This window comes from Magnolia sinica, chromosome 12 (assembly GCF_029962835.1).
Source record: "Magnolia sinica isolate HGM2019 chromosome 12, MsV1, whole genome shotgun sequence".
In the NCBI taxonomy this organism is placed as follows: domain Eukaryota; kingdom Viridiplantae; phylum Streptophyta; class Magnoliopsida; order Magnoliales; family Magnoliaceae; genus Magnolia; species Magnolia sinica.
Window position 1 is genome coordinate 60,490,670 of NC_080584.1, and position 23,280 is coordinate 60,513,949.

At 37.1% G+C, this 23,280-nt stretch overlaps 3 protein-coding genes and 1 long non-coding RNA gene across 5 annotated transcripts in view; 1 reads left to right on the forward strand and 3 right to left on the reverse strand.

Moving 5' to 3' along the window:
* Positions 1-1,425, forward strand: part of LOC131221465 (uncharacterized) — a 98,984-nt gene extending 97,559 nt beyond the window's left edge. Inside the window, exon 3 of the long non-coding RNA XR_009159289.1 lies at positions 1,349-1,425. This is a non-coding gene — a long non-coding RNA (uncharacterized LOC131221465). The remainder of the gene's footprint in view (positions 1-1,348) is intronic.
* A 4,221-nt stretch (positions 1,426-5,646) lies between these two features.
* LOC131220111 (myosin-16-like) lies at positions 5,647-6,865 on the reverse strand. The gene is made up of 4 exons (XM_058215082.1): positions 6,813-6,865; positions 6,429-6,530; positions 6,266-6,323; positions 5,647-6,182 (listed from the first exon to the last, which is right to left on the reverse strand). The coding sequence occupies exons 1-4, from the start codon at positions 6,863-6,865 to the stop codon at positions 6,036-6,038; spliced, it is 360 nt and encodes a 119-aa protein (XP_058071065.1). The 3' UTR covers positions 5,647-6,035.
* A 1,075-nt stretch (positions 6,866-7,940) lies between these two features.
* LOC131220559 (uncharacterized) lies at positions 7,941-8,677 on the reverse strand. Its single transcript, XM_058215404.1, has 2 exons — positions 8,432-8,677; positions 7,941-8,340 (listed from the first exon to the last, which is right to left on the reverse strand). The coding sequence occupies exons 1-2, from the start codon at positions 8,519-8,521 to the stop codon at positions 8,104-8,106; spliced, it is 327 nt and encodes a 108-aa protein (XP_058071387.1). The 5' UTR covers positions 8,522-8,677; the 3' UTR covers positions 7,941-8,103.
* Positions 8,678-16,119: 7,442 nt separating this feature from the next.
* LOC131220560 (ribonuclease TUDOR 2-like) lies at positions 16,120-17,328 on the reverse strand. 2 transcript variants are annotated; one of them, XM_058215406.1, is made up of 3 exons: positions 16,952-17,328; positions 16,491-16,571; positions 16,120-16,400 (listed from the first exon to the last, which is right to left on the reverse strand). In XM_058215406.1, exons 1-3 carry the CDS (start codon positions 17,075-17,077, stop codon positions 16,341-16,343), a joined length of 267 nt encoding a protein of 88 aa, XP_058071389.1. In that variant the 5' UTR covers positions 17,078-17,328; the 3' UTR covers positions 16,120-16,340. The 2 variants fall into 2 exon arrangements, with proteins under 2 accessions (XP_058071389.1, XP_058071388.1); XM_058215405.1 differs by having other exon boundaries at positions 16,928-17,328.
* Positions 17,329-23,280: the final 5,952 nt, after the last annotated feature.

Here is a 23,280-nt window from a genome sequence, read left to right on the forward strand (position 1 = left end):
TTCGGGTTCGGGATCGGGTTTAGGTTTGGGTTTTCAAGTTTAGGTTTAGGTTTAGGTTGGGGAGTTGAGATTAGGACTAGGTGTAGGTTTAGGTTTAGGATTTGAGAATACATTTTGGTTTTAGGTTTTAGGTTTAGGTTTTAGGTTTGGGTTAAGGTTAAGTTATAGGTTATAAGTTTAGGTTATAGGTTATAGGTTATAGGTTTTGGTTTAGGTTAAGGTTATAGGTTTAGGTTTAGGTTTAGGTTATAGGTTTAGGTTAAGGTTTAGGTTTAGGTTATATGTTATAGGTTAAAGCTTTAGGGAATTGAGAATATGTCAAGGTTCAGGTTTAGGAAATCGGGTTCGGGTTTGATATCGGGTTTAGTTTGGGTTTTCAAGTTTAGGTTTAGGTTAAGGAGTTGAGATTAGGATTAGGTTTATGTTTAGGTTTAAGGATTTGAGAATACATTTAGGTTTTAGGTTTAGGTTAGGTTTAGGTGTAGGTTATAGGTTATAGCTTTACGGAATTGAGAATAGGTTAAGGTTTAGGTTTAGAAAATCAGGTTCAGGTTCGAGATCGGGTTTAGGTTTGGGTTTTTAAGTTTAGGTCTAGGTTTAGGTTAGGGAGTTGAGATTAGGATTAGGTGTAGGTTTAGGTTTAGGGATTTGAGAATACATTTAGGTTTAAAGTTTAGGTTTAGGTTTTAGGTAGGTTTAGGTAATATGTTTAGGTTTAGGTTCAAAGTTAGGTTATAGGTTATAAGTTTAGGTTATAGGTTATAGGTTAAGGTTTAGGTTATAGGTTTTGGTTTAGGTTTAGGTTAAGGTTTAGGTTTAGGTTATAGGTTTAAGTTAAGGCTTAGGTTTAGATTATAGGTTATAGGTTATAGGTTTAAGGAATTGAGAATAGGTTAAGGTTTAGGTTTAGGAAATTGGGTTCGGGTTTGAGATCAGGTTTAGTATAGGTTTTCAAGTTTAGGTTTAGGTTAAGCTGTTGAGATTAAGATTAGGTGTAGGTTTAGGTTTAAGGATATGAGAATACATTTAGGTTTTAGGTTTAGGTTTAGGTTTTAGGTTTAGGTTAGGTTTAGGTGTAGGTTATAGGTTGTAGCTTTAGGGAATTGAGAATAGGTTAAGGTTTAGGTTTAGGAAATCAGGTACGGTTTTGGGTTCGGGATCGGGTTTAGGCTTGGGTTTTCAAGTTTAGGTTTAAGTTTAGGTTTAGGTTAGGGAGTTAAGATTAGGATTAGGTGTAAGTTTAGGTTTAGGGATTTGAGAATACATTTAGGCTTTATGTTTAGGTTTAGGTTTAGGTTATAAGCTATAGGTTTAGGGAATTGAGAATAGGTTAAGGTTTAGGTTTAAGAAATCGGGTTTGGGTTCGGTATTAGGTTTAGGTTTGGGTTTTCAAGTTTAGGTTTAGGTTTAGGTTAGGGAGTTGAGATTAGGATTAGGGGTAGGTTTAGGTTTAGCGATTTGAGAATACATTTAGGTTTTAGGTTTAGGTTTAAGTTATAGGTTATAGGTTTAGGTTATAAGCTATAGGTTTAGGGAATTGAAAATAGGTTAAGGTTTAGGTTTAGGAAATCGGGTTTGGGTTCGAGATCGGGATCAGGTTTGGGTTTTCAAGTTTAGGTTTAGGTTTAGGTTAGGGAGTTGAGATTAGGATTAGGTGTAGGTTTAGGTTTAGGGATTTGAGAATACATTTAGGTTTTAGGTTTAGGTTTAGGTTATAGGTTATAGGTTTAGGTTTAGGTTTTAGGTTTATGTTAAGGTTAGGTTATAGGTAATAAGTTTAGATTTTAGGTTATAGGTTATAGGTCAAGGTTTAGGTTACAGGTTTTGGTTTAGGTTAATGTTATAGGTTTAGGTTTAGGTTAAGGTTTAGGTTTAGGTTATAGGTTAACGCTTTAGGGAATTGAGAATAGGTTAAGGTTTAGGTTTAGGTTATAGGTTAACGCTTTAGGGAATTGAGAATAGGTTAAGGTTTAGGTTTAGGAAATCGGGTTCGGGTTTGAGATCGGGTTTAGTTTAGGTTTTCAAGTTTAGGTTTAGGTTAAGGAGTTGAGATTAGGATTAGGTGTAGGTTTAGGTTTAAGGATTTAAGAATACATTTAGGTTTTAGGTTTAGGTTTAAGCTTTAAGTTTAGGTTAGGTTTAGGTGTAGGTTATAGGTTATAGCTTTAGGGAATTGAGAATAGGTTAAGGTTTAGGTTTAGGAAATCAAGTACGGGTTCGGGTTCGGGATCGGGTTTAGGCTTGGATTTTCAAGTTTAGGTTTAGGTTTAAGTTAGGTAGTTGAGATTAGGATTAGGTGTAGGTTTAGGTTTAGGGATTTGAGAATACATTTAGGTTTTAGGTTTAGGTTTAGGTTTTAGTTTATAGGTTTAGGTTAAGGTTTTAGGTTTAGGTTAAGGTTAGGTTATCAATTATAAGTTTAGGTTATAGGTTAAGGTTTAGGTTATAGGTTTTGGTTTTGGTTAAGGTTATAGGTTTAAGTTTAGGTTAAGGTTTATGTTTAGGTTATAGGTTTAGGTTAAGGCTTAGGGTTAGGTTATAGGTTATAGGTTATAGGTTTAGGGAATTGAGAATAGGTTAAGGTTTAGGTTTAGGAAATCGGGTTCGGGTTTGAGATCGGGTTTAGTTTAGGTTTTTAAGTTTAGATTTAGGTTAAGGAGTTGAAATTAGGATTAGGTGTAGGTTTAGGTTTAAGGATTTGAGAATACATTTAGGTTATAGGTTTAGATTTAAGTTTTAGGTTTAGGTTAAGGTTATATAGGCTTAGGTTAGGTTTAGGTGTAGGTTATAGGTTATAGGTTATAGCTTTAGGGAATTGAGAATAGGTTAAGGTTTAAGTTTAGGAAATCAGGTACGGGTTCGGGATCGGGTTTAGGTTTGGGTTTTCAAGTTTAGGTTTAGCTTTAGGTTAGGGAGTTGAGATTAGGATTAGGTGTAGGTTTAGGTTTAGGGATTTGAGAATACATTTAGGTTTTAGGTTTAGGTTTAGGTTTTCAAGTTTAGGTTTAGGTTTAGGTTAGGGAGCTGAGATTAGGATTAGGTGAAGGTTTAGGTTTAGGGATTTGAGAATACATTTAGGTTTAGGTTTTCAAGTTTAGGTTTAGGTTTAGGTTAGGGAGTTGAGATTAGGATTAGGTGAAGGTTTAGGTTTAGGGATTTGAGAATACATTTAGGTTTTAGGTTTAGGTTTAGGTTTTCAAGTTTAGGTTTAGGTTTAGGTTAGGGAGTTGAGATTAGGATTAGGTGTAGGTTTAGGTTTAGGGATTTGAGAATACATTTAGGTTTTAGGTTTAGATTTAGGGTTTAAGTTATAGGTTTAGATTTAGGTTATAGGTTTAGGTTAAGATTAGGTTATCAGTTACAAGTTTAGGTTATAGGTTATAGGTTTAGTTTATAGGTTTTGGTTTAGGTTAAGGTTATAGGTTTAGGTTAAGGTTTAGGTTATAGATTTAGGTTAAGGTTTAAGTTATAGATTTAGGTTATAGGTTTAGGTTAAGGTTTAGGTTTAGGTTATAAGTTTAGGTTAAGGTTTAGGTTATAGGTTAAGGTTAAGATTTAGGTTTAGGTTATATGTTATAGGTTATAGGTTATAGCTTTAAGGAATTGAGAATAGGTTAAGGTTTAGGTTTAGGAAATCGAGTTCGGGGGATCGGGTTTAGGTTTGGGTTTTCAAGTTTAGGTTTAGGTTTAGGTGAGGGAGTTGAGATTAGGATTAGGTGTAGGTTTAGGTTTAGGGATTTGAGAATACATGTAGGTTTTAGGTTTAGGTTTAGGTTTTAGTTTATAGGTTTAGGTTATAGGTTTAGGTTTAGGTTAAGGTTAGGTTATAGGTTATAAGTTTAGGTTATAGGTTATAGGTTAAGGTTTAGGTTATAGGTTTTGGTTTAGATTAAGGTTATAGGTTTTGGTTTAGGTTTAGGTTTAGGTTTTAGGTTTAGGTTATAGGTTTAGGTTAGGTTTAGGTTATAGGTTATAGGTTGTAGCTTTAGGGAATTGAGAATAGGTTATATATAGGTTTAGGAAATCGGGTTCGGGTTTGGGATCGGGTTTAGGATCGGGTTTATGTTATAGGTTTAGTTTTAGGTTATAGGTTATAGGTTTAGGTTACAGGTTTAGGTTTAGGTTAATTTAGGCTAGGTTATAGGTTATAGGTTTAGGTTTAGGTTATAGGTTATAGGTTAAAGTTTTGGTTATAGGTTAAGGTTTATGTTTAGGTTATAGGTTAAGGGTGTGGTTTAGGTTAAGGGTGTGGTCCTTGCAAATACAGATATAAACACGGTCTGTCCATATGGCCAGACCCCTCCAATGTTGTCCATGGAAAATGGACAGCTCCATCATGGTCATAACAGCGGTTCCCACCTTTCAGGGACCCCCGCTCAACATTCGGATAGCTCCGACGCACATCCGGATCTACTTCATCAATTTAGAGATAATATATAAACATGGGCCTGTCCAAATGGCCAGGCCACCCATATTATTGTCCATAGAAAATGGACAGCTTCATCATGGTTATAACAGCGGTTTCTACCTTTCAGGGACCCCCGTTTAACATCCGGATAGCTCTAACGCACATCCGGATCTACTTCATCAATTTCGAGATAATATATAAACATAGGCTTGTCCAAATGGCCAGGCCACTTCTTCAATGAATCATATAGTATGAAGGAAAGAAGACTCACCAATTTAGCTAGCAAGAAGAGAGTGTGAGTACTTGGAATGTCGCCCTTTCTTTGAATAATGGATGCATATTCCACAATGCAATCTGAGAATGAGTAAGTTTTTTAGTTTCTCCGACAATGCATATGGGCACAAATTTACAAATAATGATTTTAAAGATTGTAAAACAAAGTAAATGATTATATTAACTTCCAAGTATCGATAATGCATATGGGCATAAATATTTTAGTGTGATACTAGCATTGCTATCCTTAAGAGATATATACAGTGTAGACTAACATCGATTTTATGCATATGAGAATGCTCATAGAAAGCGAAATAAGTAGCGAAATAAGTAAAAGCATGTAGTATGTGAGTAATTGTGGCCTTTTCAATTTGAAAGTTGGAGTAAACAAGTCCCTCTCAATGTCGAAAGGAGTCGGTTCCAAATGAACTGATTTTAACAGCTCAAACCCTCTAAGCTGTGACAATGCCTTTCGGGTCAGTCAAGAACATAACATGTATAGAATTAATTGACAATAGAACAACAAAAGCAATGACATACATTGTGTTTACGACCAGCTTTATTGAGCTCATCAAGAATGTACTTCCTCGCCCTTGGATTTCTACACAATGATTCGAAATCATAACATTGAAAAGTCCATGTTTGAGAGGTCAGTCTACAAATATTTTAAATAGACTTTGAAGTGGTTCTCTTGAACAGTTGAACTTAATGAAAATCACATCAGGGCAATAAAACTTGCTCTGTTCCAGTAGTTCTGTCAACCATCAGATCAGAATCCTTGGCATCAGCAATATCAAACCATCAAGTTGGTTAATTGTAAGAAATAAGGATGTATTTGGAAGTGCCTCATTCTCAAGGTCAACAATTGAGCAGCATCAGGAAGCAATAGTTCCATGACCATCCTGTATGTATCCCATTTCCATTTGGGGAAGAAAAAGCTAGAGAAACAGAAGCCTGCTTGATGTCGGTTCAATGTTATGCATCACCCTGCAATTCATGTTCATGCATGGTTGGCTAGAAAATCCTACCAACTGCAGTTTGATGCTATGACCAAAGTTGCCTCATTAATTAAGTGATTCATAAATACTTTTACTGTTAAGAAATAAAATCTCCCATTTGCATGCCAATCTATAGATTTGTGTACAAGCATCTACATATGAGTTTTATGAGTGCATGTTTGTTGCAAGTTTCTGATCAGTTTTTATATTAAAACATTTCCAAATTATTTAGTAGACTTTAGTCATTTATACAACTCTCAAACTAACAGTAATTAACTATTTTGCAATATTTATGATCATTTATGTGCATTCTCAATAGAATTGATCATGTGGCAACCAAAATAAGCACTAGTTCTTCATGAATGAATATAAAGGATTGCATTAGGCAGCAGACAAAAAACCTTCTCAATCAGATCCAGCACATCTTGGTTATCAACAAACTCTATGTAGCTCCAATTGATTTCCTCTTTTGTGTACTCTTCCTGTTCCATTTTGAAGACATGCTGCCAGTACACAACCCAAGAAAAAATCAAGATATTAGAGGTTTCCAATATAGAGGCAACAACTTGTCATGGAGTAAGCTAACCTGGTTAAAATGCTGTTGCAGCTTCTCATTTGTGAAATTAATGCAGAACTGCTCAAAACTATTTACCATGAAATATAAGGAAATATCAACAAGGAAATCGAGATTGATCAATGATGTTATGCAGCAACAAAGTTGCAGGTGCTTTAGTTAATTAATGGCTTACCTATTACACTTAAAACTTTCAAAACCATATATATCAAGAACTCCAATTAATGATTTTGAGTTCGAGTCCTGGCTAATTGAAACATTGATTTTATCCACAAGCCTGTAAGATAGAAAAAGAATAAAACAAATTACTTTGATAGCAAAATTAATACACCATGAAAACAGCCCTTTCCAACTAAATGTATAAAATTCCAGAAACAACTCCACTAAAAAATGGCATATAGTCTTATGATACAAAGAAAGTAAATGAGACGACAACTGTTTATCTCAGATAGATAAGGAAGTAAGTAAGGTGAAAGAAGAGAATAACTACCTCAGGTGGTGCTGAACAAAGAAGGTAAAAGCAATGGTAGTTTCTCTCAGGATTTAAAATTTGGCAAACATGCGATCTTTCAAGTAAGTAAGTTCTAATAACTGCTCCTGATATCCTTCCATTCTTGTCAAATTGGATCTCCACAAATTTACCAAAATGACTTCATTGTAATGCCATGAAGAGAATAAAAAGGTAGAGCACAATAAGTTTTCTGAACATTAAAACTGGACCGCAAACATGATGGAACGATAACTTCAGACTGATTAGAGATGTAAAGAAAAGCCACAAGGAAATAGATATTTACCTTGAGTTGTTGTTTCTAATAGTTTTGGCATTGCCAAATGCTTCTAGAACTGGATTGGACCGTAATTTAAATCATCAACCAGAAGGCATGATTTAGTCACAATGCCAATTCCTTTCCATTTGCACAGAAAGGTGAGAAGCAAATAATATGGTTTGCAGAAGATAATTAACAATTTTCAAGACAAGCAAGATTAATTATCTTACTTCTAGAACTTGTTCAACTGTCCTTCCTTCTATTCCAGACCGTCCCCCCAAATATGCAAGATATCTGATGAGCATCTTTGTCGTTTTAATTTTACCAGCCCCACTTTCTCCACTGACTAGAATGGAGTTGCTCTTCCCTTCATTTATCATCGCCCTATATATGGATAGGCACATATCAATACAAACCATACTTGGAAGATTGTGACTTCTGAAAAAAAGACAGGAAATCACCTGTATGCAACATCTGCAACTGCGAAAACATGAGGACTTAGCTCCCCAAATGCTGCCCCTTTGTATTGTTCCATCATGTGGGTATCATATAGATGAGGCAATCTTTGAAATGGGTTTAGTGCAATCAAAATATTACTAGTATATGTCTGGAAGATAGGCATAAAATGTTAGTTTAGAACTGTTTTTTCCCCTTTACTAGAACTCACCTTGATGCCCATTCTCCCTCCTCCTTTACCCAGGCTTAAGACCGGCAATGCAAGGAGTTGCATTGGCGAAGTTAAAAAGGGGCTTTGGCTCCATTTGGTTTGTGACGACCAAATGGAGTCTAATATGTTTAAATATAGAGTATAAAATTCATTCAAAATTACAAAAACCAAACCAAACAACATATAGAGTAACAAAAAAAAAAAAAAAAACAAGCGAAACATCAATATAAAGTAACTAAAAACAAAGTTCTGAGTTCATCAATATAAAGTTACTAAAGTGCTAAATTAGTTCAAAATTAACCAAAAAATTAAGTGAAACATCATATAAAGTAACTAAAAAAAGCATCCACACCAAGTTCAATTATAGAGTACCAAATTTGTTCAAATTATCGAAATCTCAAAGATTCCTTCCCCCATTACACAAGTGATCTTGGACCGACCTCTCCAAGTGTAGATGCGAACCTATCTTCTTTCCACAAAGGAGTGTCAGGATGTATAATCTCAATCAGGGTAATAACAAAAGCTCCCTCCTCCAACGGTTCGCAATGGACAACTGCATTTGGATTAACTTCGTGTACTTGACCACGAGCAACTACATCACGATTTCCCCAACCAAGCAAGTCGCATCTCTTACCGATATATATAACATCCGGCTACATGTACACATATAAAATGGCATTAGTATTGTTATTGTTTATAAAATAATTGCAAGTTCAATACAGTAGCAAATTTATACTTGCATACCGATGATGCCTGAGCAGATTTAGTAATTGTTGGTGATGAGAGGTTTTGAGTAGATTGTGCGTGTTGCTGCATCTCCATCCAGGCCTCCATCTTGGTCAATGATTTCTTTATATCAAATATCTCCTACACTAGGCTATCTCTTTATTTTATCAAATTCTCTACCTTTGAACGGGCAGGGGCTGACAACTTCAGTCCTGTCTTGGTTATTGAGCAACCTATACCCCGCATTCGCCCTCTACTGTCAGAACCAACCAATGTAAAACATTGCAAATCAAGTTATTAGAAAATTCAATTGTTATATTGAAATCGCATAAATTAAAGAAGATATATACAAATGAGCTAATTGTGCATACCCTTCCCACACATCATAACTGGGATGACTCTTCAGTACCCATGTACGAGCCTGTTTGTATTTGATACCCGCTAGGGTAACACTTTGACCCGAACCTATTGGACTAACATTGTCATCATTGTTATCGTCATCAACGACATCTTGCAACTTTTGTAGTCCTAAAATGACTTCATCAAACCGTTTTTTCAATTTTTCCAAGAGGCTTGTTTTTTGTTTTCCTCTGTATTGGTTGCAATACATAATTGTCTCCTCTTGGATATATTGTTCTGCAATGCAACCCTCAGGTCACATCTTGTTATGGACATAGGCCTTGAATATCTTCATGAACCTGACAAAGATAATGATACATTACAAATACATACAACAGTAGATGTTAAGCCGGATTATTCTTACTAAACTTATAGCATACCTTTCGAATGGATACATCCATTGATAGTATACAGGACTACAGATGCAAGCCTCGTAAGCCAAGTGGATCGACAGATGCATCATCACGACAAATATAGATGGAGGGCATATAATCTTAAGCTGACATAACGTCCTAGCCATACCCCTCTTAAGAGTGAGGAGCATTTGAACGTCTACTGTTGTCGAGCACAAGGCATTAAAGAAGGTGCAAAAGCTTGTAATTATAGGACGAATGACCTTCCTATCCCTGAATGCATGCTGGATGAGAACTGGGAGCAAATGTTACATCAACACATGGTAAGAATGAGACTTCATTCCCTTTAAATCCACGTAATCTCCCTTTATGATGGTCTTCCAATTCGCACTAAAACCGTTTAGAACACACAGGTCATGTAAAGCCTGGATGAAAAGCTTTTTCTCTTCTTTTCTTAAACAAAAAGGACCTTGTTTTTGAATCATCTTTCCATTGCCCTTTTTTAGCCATAGACGCTTCTTAATTCCCAACCGTTTCAGGTCCCTGCGCACATTAGCATCATCTTTAGTCTTGCCAGGTGTGTTCAACAATAATGTGATAAGGATTTCACATATATTTTTCTCGACATGCATAACATCAAGGTTGTGACGCATTGGAATATCTTTTCAATACTCCAGATCAAATAATATAGACCATTTGAAGAACTACGGTGATTTACAATCACTCATTAGCTCTTGTCGGCCTCCATCAATACCCCTCATATTCCTCTTCTCAGTCTTCCCCCATTGCATATGTAGGTTCGTAGTCCGTCTTTCGACCTCAATCCTGTCTAGACAAATGGGTTGGCATCGTATCTCCACCTTCTTATTGAATGTGCCAGCACTTATGTCCTTCCTTGCCTGGTCTGACATTGGCAACCATCGTCTGTGACCCTTATAAATATGTTTCTTTCCATATTGGAGTCGTAAGAAATCTATGTTGGGACCACATATAGGACAACCATACTTACCTTTGGTCCTACAACCAAAAATATTATCATATGCTGGAAAGTCGTGGATTATCTAGAGCAAAACGGCACACATCTTGAATTTATTTTTATGATATGCGCCAAGCGTCCTGACCCCTTTATGCCATAAGTCTTGCAATTCATCAATTAATGGTCATAAATAAACATCAATATCCTTTCCTGGTTGTTGTGGTCCCTCAATGAGAAGGTCAACATAGTAAACTGAGGTTTCATGTAAAGCTTTGGTGGAAGGTTGTACGTCACACACATAACGGGGCATGAACTATGAGCTGTAGTCAAAGCACCAAATGGGTTAAACCCATCTGAAGCCAGGCCCAATCAAACATTACAAGGCTCAGCTGAAAAATCCATATACTTCTCATCGAGATTCTTCTATGCAATAGAATCAGCCGGATGCTCCATCTTTTCAGGTTGCAATTTTCTGGTTGAGTGCCAGGACATTTCTTTCACTGACCATGGCACACTGAACATTCTTTGTAGCCTTGGTGTTAATGAAAAATACCTTAACACCTTAACATGTACTTTAGATTATTTTTTCTCAACATTTATTTCTATCTTGAACCTAGGAGCTTTACAAGTTGGACAACTGGTTTTCATCTCGTTCTCTTTCCAGTACAAGATACAGTCATTTGGACAAGCATGGATCTTCACATAATCAAGACCCAACTTTGTAATGATCTTCTTCACTTGGTGGGTATTAATAGGGGCCTTGTTACCGAAAGGTGACACCTTCTTTAGTAGTTGAAGGAGCTTTGTAAAGCTTTTTTCGCTCCATCCATGGTTCACCTTTAATTTGAAAAGTTGTACAATAAAAGTCAGCACGATGAAATCTTGGGTCCCTGGGTATAGCTCAGTCATTGCGTCTTGAAAATTTTCTTCAAACTCATCGGTTTCATTTTCCCCAAAGACGCCTTCGACTACAGGGGTCATATTCCGCTCATCCTGAATAACTTCATCTAGGTTATTACCACCGAGTTCTTGAACAATCACGTTGTGAACCTTATTTAAGTTCAGGATATTGTGGTACTGTTGGGAACTTGATGCATATTTAGTATGCTTAGGTGATACATGCTCACCATGCATGTCCCAAAACCTATAGCTTGAGTCAAATCCATTTTTCATTAGATGTATTTCTAAATCATCATAAGAAACCGGTAATCATAAACATCTGCAAGTGGCGCATGGACAAAGAATGTTTTCTCTACCAGGAAGGTGTTCTCGTGCAAACTTCATAAAGCTTCTGATTCCATATATAAAACGAGGGTTCAAAAAACTTAGTGCCATCCACTCCCTATCTGTTATAGCCGGATCCTGATTAACCACGGGGTTCATTTTGAACCTGCACCTTACAAAAAAAATTATTATTATTATTATTATTTTTCACCCATTCACAGATCTAATTCTAAACACATGCATCTATGACTATCTTTGGAGTTTAGTCTTTGAATAACTTTAACTTTTCATGGGCATATCACCAGGGACCTGGATTGCCTACGACGGTGCTGTGCGGGTCACCACATGATGTATGTGTTTCATCCATGCCATTCATCCATTTTTCTACATCATGTTAGGGCATGAGACCAAAAAGAGGAAGATCCAAATCTTATGTGGATTACATAAGATGAAACAATGATTATTGAACGCCCATTCATTTTTGGGCTCATGACCCGCGATGATATGGAAAAATGAATGGACAATCAAGCTCAGGACTCACATCATGGAAAGTCTAGATTAATAGACTGTTTGCAGTATGGACAATATAAACCATCAATTTCCTTAGCCATTGATTGGATAGTTAAGATCATCTAGTCAAAAGTGATTTTTTTGAGAGAGAGGGGCAATCAAGGATGGACCCATTTGATGGTTTGCCCATATTGAGGGTTGGGACCAACCTGGATTTAGGTACAAGGCATGTTCCATCAGTATCGGGCAAGTGCTTGCCATCAATGAGATTTTTGAGAGGAATCCCACCATTGTTGAGAACTACGGAATTTGGTTGCGGTACTAGAGCAGAACTGGTTACCACAATATGTATAAGGAATACCGGGACACCACTCTTAATGGTGCTGTTGAGCAGATGTATGATGAGATGGTTTCTCATCATAAGGTAAGGTCTCCTTGCATTCAGATCATCAAGACAGCTACCATACCTGACTCACTTTGCAAGAGAGAATACCAAGCAATTTCATGATTCCAAAATCAAGTTCCCGTTGGTGTTCAAGAAGGTTAGGCCACCAACTAGGAAGCTTAAGACAACATTCAAGGCATCGAGAATTTTATATTTTAGAAATTTTAAGTGTAGTTTAAGACATGATGGTGAAGGATATTAACTTATTTTTTATTTCTTAAAAAAAAAATGTACAAGGCATGTTCATGTATATGTAGTGCCAAACCTGGCACCAGGCTCATATGTTGGACACATGCCATTTTGACACATGTGGGGCAGTTCACCTGTTCAATAGTGGAGATTTAAAGGAGTATTTAAAAAAAAAAAAAAAAAAAAAACTTTTGAAAGACTTGAAGGAGATAATTGTAGAATAATCCACAACAATCCAGAACTAAACATACAGAAGTTTATTAAGGCAACAAGAAATGTATGAAGATAAAGTGAACTGCAGCTTCAGATCTAGAACTCATTAGTTGTCATTTTCCAAGCCACCCATTTCTTTAGACATCCATTGCCACCTGATAAATGGACCAGCTTGATTCTTGGGGATCAAAGGGGCGTTCGTCCATAGGGGCTACCTTATGAATGTCCAGGGTTATACATAAATGTGTGTTGGAGACACATCTAACTGATGAGCAATGAACTTCATTTGAAATTTTGTCTAATTGGCTGATTAAACTATGAGATCTCTACATCAAACGATTACTAAAAGTAGAAAAAATGGATGACTCATTCTGGTCCAGGCAAGAAGTTAGAAAACAAAATGATCTATTATAACATAATTCATTATGCTCAGAACAGTAGATCATTGGTTTGTAACCTCACAATGTATTTGTAGTAGAATTTTCCAGCACACTAGAGATCTCCAAGCTTAGTATAAGAGTCCTTTAGAGGGGTGAGTATTTGGCTAGTAAGCCTACCAAAGCTCAATTCCATAGCTCACTAGTTAGGATTGAAAATTGTGCATGTACTGGGACCCAATTTCCAGACCTACTGCAACTCGGCAACCCAAACATTTATCTAACAGTGCCTGTTTATCTGGATTGGATAAACATGATTAAGAGTGTTGATAAACAATTAAAGATCCCCACCATGGAACAATTGGGTTAGACCAGTTGGGATTGGGATGAGCCTGGCCCAAGTTTCATCCTAATCCATGGGTTGAGCAGAGACCATCTATAATTTCATTGATATAATTGAAAATTACATCTAGGGGACCACAAATGAAACTAGGAAAACCCAACAAATTCATACAAAATAGCAAGGAACCATAATAAAAATCATCCAAGACGAAAGACAGGTGAACGTAGTCTAACAAGAAAATTAAAGATAAAATAAAAAAATTGAATCCTGCTTACTGTTGTAAACATGATTTGTCAAACAAATATGGTACTTGTTTACCTTTCTGAAATACATGCAAAAGAGCAACACATCCAATTTCTTAGTGAAATTCATAATCCGAAGCCAATAAGACTAAATCATTTAAGTTTAGTGGAACACCCAATTCTTTCTACCACATTGGAATAGAAATAAAAGAGAAATTATTTTCGAAGAATTAATCTGAAACAGCCACAAAAATACACAAAAAAGGAATCCAAAAATTAAGCCGATATAAAACTTAGGTGGGCCACACCACAAGAAACAAAAGGGATTTAATGCCTACCATTGGAAACTTTTTGGGTGCCATGAAAGTTTTATATCAGAATGATATTTGTACCTATACTTTATTTTAGTGGTAATAAGCCTATGAACGGTTTAGATGGTTGGCTCCACGAAGATTTCAATGGCGGATGTTTTTGTTCTAACTGTTTCTTGTGGTGAGGCCCACTTGAATTTTGTATCCACCTGAGTGATTGTGTCCTACTAGGGGTGAACACCGAGTCGAGCTGACCTCAGCTCAGCCACTAGTTGATCCCAGCTTGAACTCAGCTCGGCTCAGTTTGGTTAGTAGGTCGGGCCAGTAAAGTCGAGTTTCAGCCAAAATTGAGCCTATGTAGCGTTTTCACAAACACATACAGGGCACTTTCAGTTTCTCACTATTTGTAAAACACCAGCAAGTATTCCTTAAACACCTTATATGCAACATCAAAATCAAGGAAAATTGGTATTTGTTTGGTGTGCATACCTTCCTTGCCACTAGCCGACACTTCGTTGAGTCATTTCATCAAACACTTGGTGAGCAACATCAATATCAAAATAACCGAGTCATCAAACTTCAAAGAAGAAATCCCGAAAATAAAAAAGAAAGAGAATTTTGTTTCATGAATTTAGCACTATCAAACAATCATGGATATATTAAAGCTGAGAGGATCAAAAGAATGTCACCTTCCGGAAGTGGAAACCCTGATTCGTTGGATTTGTATGCCGATGAGGTGTGGTCGGAGCACCGTTACAATGCTGTCGTAGGGCAGCTGGGTTGCAATAGAACAGAGCTACGACATGTCTATAAGGCAAATAATAGAGAGAGAGAGAGAGGGAGAGAGAGTGTGCGAGAGAGAGAGAGAGAGAGAGAGAGAGAGCGCGAGAGAGAGTGTTTAGGCGTGGCTCTGTTTTGAGCGCTCGCCCAAATTTGGGGCTCTTCTGACGGACGGACCGATTAGGGACTTCGTGGGGCCCACCATGATGTATTTCATTAATCCATTCCTATCCATAATTTTAAAAAATTATTTTACTTTGGGAAACCAAATTTCAGTTATATTTAAGGCCCAAATGGACCACACCATAAGAAGCAACTGTAATTTAATATCAATGTTTCCTACCATGTGGTCCACTTGAGCCTTTGATGTAGCTGATTTTTTTTTCAACCTCTAAAGTAATATTTACAAATATATAGACGGCTTAGATAGAACATATTATTTTTTTTAGGCCTCATAGAGCCCCTTACAACACTATTAATTATTAATAGTGTATCAACTTTTTAGCTACGGATTAAAACTATAGCAAGTATAGCTAAGGTTTATATCCGTAGCAAAAAATTAACGTGGTCTGAATCCTTTGCCCCTTTTTTTGGTAGTGATCATTTCACAAAATCCACTTTAAACCACATATGGGAGTTCTAAACTAGCAATTGGGCAGAACTGATTGCTGTAAAAAGACCACATAAAACTAAATGGTAGCTTGATTTGAGCGGAATCTATATCTCATGCCGGTTTGATAGAAAACAAGCAACCCATTCAATGAGGAATTTTTTCCATCACTTCCAAACAAGGCCTTTTTTCACTTGTGGGTAACCACAAAATGTGAAGGGGAAAAAACTAATAACTAAAGACAAGTTCTCTAATGCTTGATTTAGTTAACTAATTTACTTATTTTCCATTAGAATGTTTTTGGGATAACCAAGAGATCAAAGCGAGGAGGATTTCACTTAAAAATAAACACCTTCATTGAAACATCAACAATAGAAACAAATCCAGGAAGGATTGATAAAAACATGAATGCAGATTGTATAGCTTATCTGTTGATTACCTAGTCACAGTAGTTTAGAGTAGAAAATATAGCATATTTGTTGATTATAAAAGCTGGTTGGTTAATTATTTTATTTTATTTTTTTTAGTGAAAAAAAAAAAAAAAACAGCATGTTCCTCTTTGAGGTGAACTCTCATCAGTTGAAGCATCAACAAGCATTATCCTCTAAAATCTCTAAAAACTTCTTAACCTGAAACAAAGGGTAAAAAGCAAGGGAAAAAAAAAAGACAAATAAAAGAAACCAGATTCTGATCCGAACCTAATTCAAAGCTCTATCAGACACCGTACATATCAGTTTGAAAATCATTCATGAAGAACTTAGATTCAAACAAAATGAAAATGCATAGTAGGGTACAATGGATGAACAGTTTGGATCTCATACATATGTGACATGTTCAAAATGCCAAGTTATTGGGACAGATAGCAGATAAACGCTTACTTAGGATTAAAAGCACCCACAACAGGGGCTTCTTGAAAGTTCAACAAAGCTAGCTGCTTTTGAATAGCAGCCACTTTCTAGTTGCTGACTGTTTGGATGTAGAACTTGCCATCTCCAAGTACTTCAGCTACCACCACCTGAAAGCAAAGGCCAGGAAGATACGTAAATTATATGATTTAAGAAAACAAACAAGAAAGATGACAGACAAAGCAAATGTGACAAAGCACCTGAAGTACTTCCTTTTGTTTGCTTTCAACAACAGATGAACCATTTGCAACTTCCTGTCCTTCAACATAGTTCTCCCAAATCTGCAAAAAATATCTGTAAGCAGACCCTTCAGAAGAAAAACCAGTCCTGCACCATTTGAATTAACATTTCTTTCATCAGAACAAATGCAGTTGCATGTTTTTCATCCATTGGCAATGCAACCACAGTGATATTTGTGTCAGTTTCTTTATGTGCTTAAATGAACCTCTCATAATCCATACGATATAAATGATCTCCAGCAAGAACTAGGAACTCCATGACATTGTGTTCCTTAAATTGCCATAAATACTACATCAAAGCATCAACAATTCCTTGTAAAATACATCACATATATTCATTGAACAAAGTCCATTAGCATATATAAGACAGTTTGCATAGAAGGAAAGGAGCTCAATACCATCACACAATCGCACACATGCACCTTAAAGCACCCGAGTACATGATTGTTGAAAATTCTACCAAGAGTAGAAATCCCAAAAATCATGAATATGTCTCTCATTGACCAATCCAAATGCACCTTAAAGCAAAGGACCAACTGCATCCACATATCAAACTATCATTGTGCACTTACAAAATAAATTATGAACAACTAAATAACATATGCATACAAGCTTAATTATAAGTGCATGAGAAATCATATGGTGCTTAGGCTAAAATGTTGAACCTTAACATTCCACTTTTCAGTTTGTACAGGTGAGGCTCATAATTTAGTAGTTGAAACCATTGATGCAATGCTCTTCACATCAATCTCTCATCTAACAAAAAACATTTGAATTCGATTGAATGTGAACCAATGTTTTATCTCATCTAACACCCTTTTATTGTTAGAATTATCGAAGACGAAATGATTAGCCACCAAGTTCCTGTACACAGAGCACAATGTCATTATCATGGAAAATGTTGAAAGAGAAGTGCTCTTATGACATGCATGAGAATAACGATGATGTTCTATATATTTTACATATTGTCAAGGAGAAATCCTCATATCTATTAAAAAGTTATTTTGGTTAGCAAATCTTCCCAAGCCAGACAACTCAGAAACAAAGAAATAGAAAAAGACCTAGTTCTCCAAAATTCCACAAAAAACTAAACAAAGGAATATATCGAACTTATTGAATCTTCAGTTCCTGTCTTTCCTGCCGAGTCAAACACATTAATTTCATAAGGTGAGAATTTAGAGAAGTGGTGGTTGAAAAATATAAGCACCTGAAGAAGTACAACAATAATCTGGTCTAGGCTTAAATTAAAAAAAAAGGAAAGAGAGATTGATTGGGTATCTGCAAGAATCATGAAAACTGACACAATCTAAGCCCTTTAAACCTTGGTAACTTACATGAGTACTTGATCAAGTTCTAGGTGACTCAAACTACGGCCACCATCAAGTCAAATTGTATCTTCTCTTGATGATAATTGGTTGATAGATTTTTATATAAAATTCAGCAAAGGCGCGCGCGCGCACACACACACACACACACACACACACACACACACACACATATATATATATATATATATAAAATTCAATTACCATAGCATAGCCATCCCTGTGAACATCAGCAGATCACAGCAGCGCATCAGTCCACAGCAGCCCACCCCTATCTGCAACCATCTATACTGCTACACAAGGGAACAAAACAGAACGACAGTTTGAACAAAAGAACATTCACATCATGATTATAGCATGTCGGTTTGTTGAAAGAAGACAGGTTCGGAAAGTGGCAACAACTAGTTGCCTAATTAACACTTTGTAGGAACACAACTGAAACCTGTAGCCTAACCTTCAGATGATACCGGACCACTGGAAGAACATCTCCCACCCTAATTTTCAAATGAGTCTCACCTTTTTTTTTTCTTTTTTATTCAAAAAAAAAAAGCTTGTTGTATAATCGTTTGGGTGGGCTCCTCAAAAAGGAACAGGCCACACCTATCATCATATAGAACCGCTATACAACACAAAAAAACTGAAAAAACTATAAAAATACAGTGCCATGACAAAGTTGAATATGACCTTAAAAGGAGAGACTACATCCTTGTATTGATACACATTTGTTTGCGAAATTTGGAAAGTTGACTATTTGGATTTCAACCTTCTATTTAGAAGTAACCAACTGGCTAGGTAACATATCAGTTCCATCAAATTTTTGTTCAGGACCCATGTAAAGTGGGCCCTGATGTGCACAGTTCAGATTAGGTTACCTCTTGACCACATCATAATTTCTGTGTGCATGTGTATGAAACATCACCTTCTTCCTGAGTATCAAAGTTTTCTCTTCACAACAATGGCACTTAGCTAGATTCGAGGCAATGTAGACATATTGCCAATGAATTTGTAATCCATCCCCATTAACCTCTCAGGCATTGATTCAGTAAGAGTCAATTCTAATAAGAAAATGAAAACACTTGCAAGAAAAATAGAAAGCGTATAAATTTCAACAACATAAATTTCATAAATATTGTATTCAAAGGGATCTCCTCATCCATCCATGAGTATCATCCACGATCTACCTAGTGGTTCCAATTGTGGAATTAATCCACATTCTACAAGAGTAACACAATCTAGATTCTTTGTTGAAGTATTTCTTCAAACATGTAGGCGACCATGGACAGTGGCGGATATCGCTGCCGCTGCCATGGCTACTGCCCAATTTCTAGCCATCAAAAGAGGAAATGAGAGAGAGAGAAAGTACCTTCGACTTCCTCATCTAATTTCTTCTATTCTCTTCAACTGTTGGAGAGAGATCGACGAAAAGACTGCTTCGAAGAGAATGAGCTGGGAGAGAGACGTTGATAGAGAGGGAGGGAAATTAGGGAGATCGAGAGAGGGAGGGAGAGGAAGGGAGGGAGATCGAGAGAGATGGAGCAGAGATCGGGAGGGAGAGGGGATTAGGGAACGGAGAGAGAGAGAGAGAGAGAGTGTGTGTGTGTGTGTGTGTGTGTGTGTGTGAAATACCCTCTTTTGCGTGCGGCTCTGTTTTGAGCTCGCGCCCAAATTTGGGCTGGACGGACGCAACGGTCAGGGGCTCCATGGGGCCCACCATGCTGTATTTGATTAATCCATTCTAATAAATAATTTTAGTTTATGACACAAAATTTCAAGTATATTGAAGGCCCAAGTGGACCACACCATAAGAAGCAACTGTAATTTAATATCCATGTTTCCTATCGTGTGGTCCACTTGAGCCTTCGATCTACCTGATTTTTTTTTTATCCTCTAACGTAATATTTAAAAATATATAGACGGCTTAGATATAACATATAGTCTTTTCTAGGCCTCATTGAGCCCCTTACGACACCATTAATTATTAATGGTGTCTCAACTTTTTAGCTACGGATTAAAACCATAGCAACTATAGCTAAAGTTTATATCCGTAACAGAAAACTAATGCGGTCTGTATTCTTTGCCCCTTTTTTTTTGTAGTGTTTACATGCAATACATATCATTCATAACGCCATTCCTACTAGGATTAGGATGAACTGAAAACATAAATATTAGCTTGATTTAAAACTTCTGTAACCTCACAAATATTTCAATCGTGGACATTCAATCCTCACGTTTTCAGCCCACTTGAGTATTGGATCCGACTCATTTTTAGTCTCATGTCCTAAAATGATCTCAAAAAATGAATGGATAGTATGGATTTCTCACAAATATCTAGTTGAGCCCCACCTAAGTTTCGAACGCAGGAACTTATTGCAAAGGCTTTTGCAGGAGATTAGAGTGAAAGCCTTAGCAGGAAGTTCTTGCACTAGCAACTTAGGTGGGGCCACTGCGTTGTTTGTGAGAAATTTACTCTGTCCATCCTTTTTGTGAGATAATTTTAGTAATTGAGATCAAAAGTCAACAGCATCCAACACTCAAGTGGGCTGCACTAAAAGAAAAGGTGGGTACGGAAATTCCTATGGCTGCGCTAAAAGAAAAGGTTAGTAGGGAAATTTCTGCTGTTAAAACCTCCCTGGTCGACAGTGATGTTTAAATGCCATCCATATTGTTCATGACGTCATTCCTAACGGAATGGACTGAGAATACAAATATTACCCGGATTCAAAACTTCTGTGGCCCCACCAATATTTCATTTGTGGACATTCAATCCTCACATTTTTGGCCCACTTGAGTATTGGATCCCACTCATTTTTAGTCTCATGCCTTAAAATGAGATCACGAAATGGATGGGTGGGGTGAATTTCTCACAAACATCACAGTGGGCCCGAACTAGGTTTCCTGTGCCGGAACTTCTTGAGAAAGGCATTAGCAGGAAATCCGCATCATTAATTGCCCCCACATGTACTTCTTCTAGCATGCCAGTTATGGGCACAAGTGAGGAGGGTTGCCCTATGTCAACCCAAGCCTGATCTTACCTAACCTGAAAATACATGTAGTTATTTCCAACCCGACCCGAATTTCTTTAACCTAACCCGTGCTGATATTAATTTGGGTCGGAGTTTTACAGTCCCAGCTGAACCTGAGGACCTCAACAACCCAACCTAACCCTAAACCAAGTTGGGTTCAGTCAGCTGGGTTCCGGTTGACCGAAACCAAGTTGTGGGGCTAGTGCCCAAATGCGTATTGCCACGTGCCACTCTTCATTTCCAAAAATCCTATAGGTTCACATTTGCCAACGTTGATCTGCAAGTGCGGCCCTTACACGCCATGTCTTAATAGCAATGTCAACATGCCCTGCCAAACAATCGCCCCTTATTCCAGTGATTTTCAAATTTTGAGGCTATTCTTGAGGTACCACTGAGAAAATCTTGCCAAATATGTACGAAATGGTATTATGAGGATAACTTCTGTGGTCCCCATCATGGTGTTTGACAAAAATTCATTTCATTAATCAGATGTACCCTTCCATGGTGAGCCTTGTGGGCCTCAAAATCAGGTCAATCCATGACTTACGTGGGCCACACCACACACAACAGTTGAGAGTAGATGCCCACCCATTATAACCTTCCTGATCGTATACAGGGCCCGGTGAAGGAGACATGTTTTAGACATCCAGCCTATCCATTGTGTGTGACCCACTTAAATGAGGGCTCATACCAAATTTTAGGCCATTTGAAAAGTTAATGGCCCCACCAAGGTATTTTAGAAGTTCTAGGCATGATTTTCCATGGTTTCATGGTGTGACCTACCACAGATCTGGATATGACTAATTTATGACACATCCCATAATCTAGAGAGGACCTACCAAATGCACGGTGTGGATGTCCATCACACATCACATTGGGGCCCACATAGCTTGATCTCATGGGAAGCTTCGCATAAGATCGAGATGTGGACCCCACTGTGATGTCTGACAGACATCCACCCTATTGATCAGATGCACGATTCTGTGATAGGCCATGTGTCTAAAAATGAAGCTAATCCATGACTTCTATGGTTCACATTATATACAATAGTTGAGAGTAGATATCCATTCATTGAAACCTTCATGATCATTCATAAGGCCCATTGAGATGTGATTCCGACATCCAGACCATTCATTGTGTGTGTCCAACTTGAATAAGGGGTCACACCAAGTTTCAGCTTTATCCAAGACTCAAGTGCTTTGTTTTAGGTATGATTTCACATAATTTTAGAAGGTATGCCCCACTTTTGTTCCAGATATAACTAATTTTTGGGATGTTCCATAACCTAGAGGGGACCCACCAAATGCATGGTGTGGATGTCTGACATAGATCATGATGTATGTTATAGACGTCCAACTGATTTTTAGGACAACCCATAACTTAGAAGGAACCCACCAATGTATGTTATAGATGTCCAACACACATTACAGTGCGGCCCATAAAGCTCGAGCCCACATGCAGCGTCCTTGAATTTTGGTATATGCAAATTCTTAATCCAATGGATAAAATTTTAATTTTTGTGTTAATAAACGAAACAAATCACTTAGGTAGGCAGCAAAGGTTCTCTTGGTTGTGGGAGAGGTATAAGGATTGATTACGTCATGTACTGAATAACTTTCTGAAAAATTCTGAAATTTATTTAAAATCTAAGGAAGGCAAGATGAGCTCATTCGGTTGGGTTCTTTCTTAATCCAGAGCTCTCCTCTCTTCTTAAGGTAGGATTAGAGATAGAGTTCTCTGGCAGAAAACCCTTAAGAGAAAAGAATCGTAGAGAGAGAGAGGAGGGAGGCTATTGGATTGCTTGACCTGGTGAGTTCATAAATTATTTTGTTTTTATTTTTGTGCATTTAACTTATAATCACCAAATCTATGTAATGAACAGGGCAGATCGACCTCACATTCATCGCATTGGTCAAAAGGGTAAATACAATAAAAAGAGCTTAAATCTCATGCATATCTCTTGTAGTAGAGATTGGTTTAGGCATATCTGGTTGGATCAGATTTGATCTACATGGATTATGCGATCCTTGAGTCCAAAATATACTAGAACCCTAACTTTCAGGTCGAACTAACCAACAGATAGGCCACTAACCAACAAAGAGACCACATCAATCGAAATTAATCTTAGATGTTAATTTGTAAATCTTATTCTTCGTTGGATCCTCGGATGCATCATATTTGACCTAAGTCATCTATGTAAATTTTGGAATAGATCTACAGAAACATTCAAAATCTTAGATGGATTTGATCGTCCGGTGGGCCACGCCCATTTGATAAAAAGGAAGATTAGTATCAAAACATGTTTTGAGAAGAGCAATCTAAACAATTCATTGGTTATCCCCTAAATTAATGATGTGGGTACCAATAGACGATTTGATTTGATCCAAAGGAGTAAATAATTTT